Source organism: Suricata suricatta, chromosome 6, assembly GCF_006229205.1.
Source record: "Suricata suricatta isolate VVHF042 chromosome 6, meerkat_22Aug2017_6uvM2_HiC, whole genome shotgun sequence".
Taxonomy (NCBI): Eukaryota; Metazoa; Chordata; class Mammalia; order Carnivora; family Herpestidae; genus Suricata; species Suricata suricatta.
Genome location: NC_043705.1, coordinates 144,256,004 through 144,263,035, shown reverse-complemented (window position 1 = coordinate 144,263,035; position 7,032 = coordinate 144,256,004). Strand labels below are relative to the sequence as shown.

The 7,032-nt window shown below is 60.8% G+C and overlaps 1 protein-coding gene across 1 annotated transcript in view; it reads left to right on the top strand.

Annotated features, from left to right (window-relative positions):
* The window catches only part of ICE1 (interactor of little elongation complex ELL subunit 1), a 43,313-nt gene that overhangs the window by 22,154 nt on the left and 14,127 nt on the right, over positions 1–7,032 (top strand). The window contains exons 13-14 of the mRNA XM_029941293.1: positions 61–4,788; positions 5,940–6,108. Coding sequence (XP_029797153.1) covers positions 61–4,788; positions 5,940–6,108 — 4,897 coding nt within the window. The remainder of the gene's footprint in view (positions 1–60; positions 4,789–5,939; positions 6,109–7,032) is intronic.

The following is a 7,032-nucleotide window of genomic DNA, read 5'->3' as shown; positions in this document are numbered from 1 at the left end:
ACGGAAATGTTCACTTGGCTCAGTTAGCCTTTAACTAATGAGAGTAACTTCCTCTTTAAGGAAACCTACTTTGGCGAGTATACCGATTCCAGTGACGATGAGTCGTCGCGACCTAGGAACTCTGCTGCTGCGTCGGTTTCAGAAGACGAGACGCCCGCATCACACTCCTCGGGCACACCCAGACACAGTCCAGGAAGGAGGGGTACCTGGGAGGAAGCCCTCTCGTCACGTGAAGCCCCCCAGACTGAGACTACTTTGGGAGTGAATGAAGCGATGGCAGTGGGGTTTGGGACAGCGGCGGCCCTGAGGGAGCCTCCAGCCACACGCTCCTCCGCTCGCGAGGACCCCTGGGCCGCGTGCTCTGAACCCACGAGCGACGGGAGAAGAGGCATTTTGGATGAGGCACAGAGAGAGGGTTGGGAGGTGCAGACTGAGAACACACTGGATGAGACCATGGGAAGCGTGTACGTGGGGACGTCCGGCAGCCAGGCCCAGGACAGGGTCACGGCCATCTGCACGGCTGATGCGCGCCACCCTCCACCCGGCAGCAGGCCATTCAGTGAGCGCGTGGAACCTGAAGGAAAAACCCTCCTCACCAAAATGATAGGATCGCCCAAATCACAGTTTACTACATGGACACGAACTAACGAAATCCCTTTTGAATTAAATCATGTATCCATTTCTGACCACTTTCAGGAATTGTGTAGAGTATTGGGAAAAGACAGAGACGTTTTAGGAGCCTCGCCTGAACTGGCAGACGACGCTGGTCACGCAGTGGGCGCCAGAGGGCTCGGTGTTGACACCAGGCCTCCTTCCTCTTCTACCTCCCGAGCGTCGTCCGTCTGCAGTGACTCCCAGCCGTGCGCCGACATGTACATCCCTGACCCAGTCCCTGCCGAGCCGCCGTGCCCAGAGCACAGGCCACAGGCTGAAGCCTTCGCCATGCTAGGCCTGCAGCCTGAGCCCCCAGCGCGTCCTGCCCGAGAGAACCGTCTGGAAAAGAGCTTATGCGCTTTGAGCCCCGAGTTGGGAGTATCAGATTTTAATAATCTAAGTAACAGTGAGGTTGAGGGCACAAACCTTGTGACAGGCGTGCCCACAGTCTGCCCGCTTCCACAGTCAGTATTTATGAAAGCCATGAAAGAGGCGCAGTGTCGCAGTCAGGGTCCAAGAACGGAGCCCCCACTGACTAGGGCAGACTCCACATCGTTGGTGGAGTCTCAGTGCGGCTTGACCAAGAGTGGGTTTGGTTTTGTTAAAAGCCCTTCCTGGCACCACAGTGACCTGTTAAGGAGAGGGAGCGAGGCGGGGCCGAGAGCTCAGTCAGAACATGAACAGAAGACCGACTGCCAGTCTCAAAAGGCAGCGCCAGCCTTGGGAAACAGAGGGCCGGCACCCACACCTGAACTTGCCCGAGTAAACAACCCCATGGGGCTCAGGGCCGCTGCGTCACTGTTGCCTAATCAGGTGTCGGTGATCACCAAGCAGGCCAGAGCCGACACGGCGCAGGGCGCCAGATCGGAGCACCAGGGACCACAGAGGACAGAGCCTGCCTTCGTGACGGCATCTGCAGCGGGACGTGGTGGAGAAAGAGAGGACCCAGCCCACAACGTGCCGGGGTCGGCTGCTGCAGGCAGGACCTCGCCTCAAGTTTCTGCTTTGAGGAGAAAACTAGATTTCAGTTTTCCAAGTGATTCTTTACCTGTGGAAAGTTCTCACTGTTCCACCAGTAGCACACTGTCTTTCTCTTGTGAGAACATGCCAGCCCCGAACCAGGATGTCCTGACGGAAGCCTCAACCCAGGAAGGGGTGGGGGAGCAGGGCCCACTCCTTCGTGCCCCGAGTCTCGGCTCACCCGGGCTGGCCGGGGATGGCCACCTTCTGGCCATGCCTGCACCCGTGTCGAGAAGCTTTCCTGGTGGAGAAGCTCCGTGCGGGAGCTCGGTCACATCTGGCAGGGAGGCTCCGGCCGTCTCTGAGGAGCCCCCTAGCGGGCGGCAGAGCCTGCAGGGGTCCCTGGAGCAGCCATCGCGGCCTCCGGGCGCTGCTTCTCCTGAAGACCCCTGCACCTTGGGGACAGCAAGTCTCAGCAGAGATGAAGAGGCACGTGGGGGCCCTGAGGGCGGCCTGGCCGCGGCTCCCTGTTGTTACACGGGCATCCGGGAGGCGGGAGGGGGCGACACGGAGGTGGAGGAGAGCGAGGCGCCCAGCGGCAGCGAGGGTGAGAGCGAGCCCGAGGCCGTGAGGGGGGCCGCCGGCGCCTCCGGGGAAGGAGCGGGAGCCCCGGAGGCCAGCGCGGCCGAGAGCAGGCCTTCCGTGGAGGTGGGGTGTCTGGCGTCAGCCCTGCAGGACTTCAACATCAGCACTCTCCCGGAGATGGATGTGCTGTCCACGTCCGAGGTCGTGATGTTTCTGGAGAGTTGTCAGCTAAGGGATTATAGTTCTGGGGACTCTGTTTCCGAATGTTCTAGCAAAGGAACCCTGATTAAGGAAATGAACAAAGATTTGAAGCAAGACGAGCTGTCAGAAGAGAAGTACCGGAAGCAGCTCTGTGAAGAGGAAGGGCTCGAAACATCGGAAGAGTGGGTCGAGTCCGAGGAGGAGGAGGAGGAGGAGGAGGAGGCCGGGCCCCTGCAGGGCGCGCCACGGCTCTCCCGGCGCTCCCTGGAGACACTGTCCGAGGTCCTCACCAAGATCGGCCAGGAGCTTCAGGCTGGCTTCGAGGGCTCCCCAAGCAAAGATGCTGCCGATTTCCTGCTCTTAGATACTCCCGACCCCCTGGCTGCCAGGCCTCCCGGAGAGCATGGCCCACCTCAGGAAGCCGGGCACCTCGAGTCACACCCCTCAGGGCCGCCCCCTCCAGCTCCCGGCCTGGGCAGCGCCCCCAGCCTGGGCAGCGCCCCCAGCAGCGGCGCAGTAGGGAACGGAAGCGCTCCCGGCGGCCCTGAGGCTGACTCGCACCTCACCAGCCTGGTCCGTGGCGGGCCAGAGGGCCTGTCACAAGTGGCAGAGCACTCATCCCTGGGCGCAGACTCGGGAGCAGGGCAGAGGGCCGAGGGCGGTGCCAAAGAGGAGGCAGAATCGACATTCCAGTGTCAGATCTCTACAGTAACCTCCGAAGTCATAAACGTGCTGATCAATAAGGATCAGAACCTAGTCATTGAAAAGGGGGACCACTGGACCATCGTCAACGGGGTAGCTCTGATGCCACACGTGGACCGGCTGATACTGTGCGACACGCCGCAGGGCCTCCCTGTCCCCCCGGAGCCAGGAGCCCCGGGGGCGGGTCTCATTTCCGTCACTGCTGTGGACACATCCCCGGAGACCGGTCACCCCGGCCCCGCCTTTCCGGAGCCCCAGGGTGCCAGCCTTACGGGAGCCCCGGAGGAGACCTCCAATAGTAGCCAGGGCACCAACTTCGATAAAAGTCGTTTGCGCAATAGGCCAGTCAGACCTAGTGTGAGGCTCAGCTCCGAAATCTACGACCAGAACTTCGAGTCCCAGGTGGTTGCGTCCGATCACACGTATTTTAACTCAAAACTAGAGCCGTTCAGCAAGAATAAGAATCGATCAAAGGTGTCCAGCAAAGAGCCGTCAAGCAAGCCGGCCAAGGCCTCAGCATCAAGCAGAGGCGAAGCCAATCACAGTGAAGGCCTCCAGGCGTTTCTAGGGGACAGAGAGAGCACAAAGACCCAGAGAAATCAGACCCAGACCATCCTAGCCAACGCGGACACGTCAACCCCCACGGACTGTTCTGACACCCTGAGTAAAATACGGCAGGAGGTGGGCCCCCCCCTGCCGCCCCTGCTCGCCCCTTTGGTCGCTACCCCGCCACGGACGTCCCAGCCGGGGTCCCCTCTGATCGCCGCGTCCACGCCCCCCTCCCCCGCCTCTCCGATCGGCCCCCTTTCTCCCTTGTGTGAAATCCCAGTGCCCCCTTTGATGTCTCCTTTGCCGGAGGAGCCCGGGTGCCCCTCGCCCCCGTGCACATCCCCCTCCCCGTCCACCGCACTAGCTGGCGAGAGGATCCTGTCGTCCCCCCTGCAGTTCTGCGCTGCGACGCCAAAGCACGCCCTGCCCGTGCCGGGCCGCCTGCCCCCCTTCGCTCCTGCCCACCCGGCTGTGGCCGCGCCCCAGGAGAATTCCGTCAGAATCCTGGACACCATGTACCCAGAGCTGTCGGCCAGGGCCCGCACCCTCAGCATCCTCAAAGGGAACCTCCAGCTCTCTCGGGGCCCGCCTGCTGACTCTAAGAACTCACCAGGGCCTGTCAGCGCCATCACAGGATTCAAAGCGATCACGTCCACCTCCACCGCCTTTGTGAAAACGGGGGGCAGCTCGGGGAGTGACTGTAATCAGGATAAGCCAAGAGATCCGGGGACTCACCAGGATTCGGGTGGGAAAAGGACGTTGTCCGCAGCTCCACTGAGGAGCGCTAAAAGATTGCGGCTGGACAGCGGGTCCCCAGAACCGGAGCCTGGGAGCACCGCCACGGAAGGAGTCCACAGGCCCCCCCGAAGGGGCCTCCCTCAGGCGGAAGGCGTGACGGCGGAGGAGGAGAGACAACCTGTCACCGTCAGCCCAGCTGCCCAGCTGCCTCCAAACCCAAAGGAGACGGTGGAGTCCCACGACAAAGCCATCGCCGGTGCCCTGAAGAAGATCGCAGAGTCGTCCTTTGACCTCCTGCCTGTCATTCGGAGCCACGTGTACGTGGGGAACATCTCCAAAAAGCCTGTGATGAGAGACCAGGAGAAGGAGGTCGTGTATGAATTTAGCACAACCAAAAAGGTACGTGGAACTTTTCTGTAAGAGCGTGGGGGGCTGTGTGCGCTCAGAGACAGGGTGCCTGCTCGCAGCACAGGGGCCGGTGGCCGCGAACGGGAATTTCATTCCGGGGCTGGACAGGCAGTGACCCGTGTAAACACTGTGACCCGAACTCGGTTTCCAGGCAGCACGTTACACACGTGCAATGTGATAAAACAGTAGAGATTTGAGCCCTCGTATTTGCCAAATACTTTATAATTTGGAAGAAAAAAGTGTCCTTCAGGACTACAGTTGTACATTTTCCATCCATTCCGCCATGTTGGAAGGCTCAAAATGATTTGCTTCAAAGCAACAAATTCTCCACGTGTAGCGGAGCCTTTCCTCCCGGTGAGTGGCGCTGTGTGCACCTGAGAGTGCGCGTCTTTCAGAAGGTTCCCCGGGGTTTCCCGGCCCTCCCCTGACGCGGGCCGCTTCCCGGCGGGGAGCTCGGAGGCGAGAGCATCCTGCAGACCGACACACGGGGTCGTTAGGACCTGCACAGGGTTGTGCCCTCCAGGTGCCCATGCCGACCCCTCGTTCGGGGTACTTCTGCCCCGTGGGCCCGTCGTGCTTGTCCCCGCGCGTCCTGGCAGCAGGACTGGTGGGAACACGCGTGTCGTTTTCGTAGACCGCGCCCTTTCAGAAAGCACAGAGCAGTACCGGTGGCTTTTGAAAAGTTCATTTTCAAATGAATAAACGGATCGAATTATTTAATGCCCTTCTTCCTGAGTGAGAAAATCATTGCCCAGTGGTTTTAAGATCTAAGCAGGATTAATGTGCAGAGCACACTGGACTTCAGAAAACAGGAATGGGAGTAGGTTAGCGTCCCTGTAATGCATGCCCAGTTGCGTTATTGAAAACCGGGACGTGTGCCTTGGTGGAGCAGTGGCGGCTCAGGGACCCAGGGATGCTCGGGCGTGGCCTGTGGCTCCCGCAGCCGTGGCTCCTGACCCCCTGGTGCGTGGGGCCCCGTGGGGCAGGTTCCCCTCCACCGTCAGACAGGCAGTGCTCTCCTCTACCTGCCAGTATGGGCCGGTCCTGTGGTCCCCACAGAGACTTTGTAGCTCTTAGCTCTTCTTTAGGGAGAGAGAGAGCTAGCTGTGTATGTTGCCTTTTCTTTTTGTTTCTGAACCCAGCATCTAGCAGAGTGCTTGCTCCACTCCATCCTCTCAGAACTGAAGATCCAGAAGATCTCCCTGGAGCGCAATTACATCCACGCGCTCTGCAGAGTGTACGTGGGCATCTGCCGGCAGCTGGGGGACCTGGAGCGCGCCCGCCTGTTCTGCTACAGCCTGCTGAAGGAAGGTGCGTCCGCGGGGCTGTTCTTTGTGGGGTTTGCGTGTCTGCCTCATGCTCGGGCTGTGCTCGCGGCCGGCCGACCGCCGGGTGTCTCGGCAAGAACACGGAGTGTGTGCGTGTGTCCCCGAGGCCACAAAGAACCTCAGCCGGATGCGGCCGCGCCCGGCTTTCCGGGGGAGGAGCTAAGCGGCTGACCTCGTATCAGCACGTGCATTCCCCTGGAACACAGTGTCTGCTTACTGCCTGTCCCCGGTGCAGCCGCTCAGGAGTCCACGTAGGCCACGCGGGATGAGGGGCCTTCTCAAAGTGGCCGGGAAGGGCAGCACGTCCAAGCCCACAGGACGAGGGCCATAGAGACTCGGGCGGTCCCGGCCCCCTCGCCCCTGCTCCCCTTCCGCCCCTACGGACGGGTGAGCACAGAAGCCGCCTCTGTGGCCGCACGTCCCCCGTGGACACATCTGCGGACCCTGAGACCATGCACAGATGCAGTTTAATTGCATCTTGGAAAGTCTCATCTAGATTTCCTTTTTTAATAACTGAATTTTATTGTCAAGTGGACATTCACCTCATTATGCATGGTCTATACTGCTTTTTTTTAAATGTAATTTATTGTCAGTTGGCCAACATACAACAAGTGTGGAAGCCTTCGCGAACCTGCGCGGGTCCTTGCACAGGGGCTGCGCTAACACTCGGCGCGTGCAGCGTGTGTGCTGCCCACGTGAGCGCGGCATCGTGGAGGTGTAGTCCCGACAGCGTCGTGTGCGGGGCCGCCCCCCACACGCGGGTGCAGGCGAGGCTGCTGTCCGCTGCCGTCTCCATCGCTCTGTTTACTCCATGGGCCCCGCTCTCCTCAGCGGCGCAGCGGGGTGCACGCCGGGGGGCCCCGACGCAGGCGCGTGTGCCGGTGTGGCCCGGCTCGCCAGGGCTTCG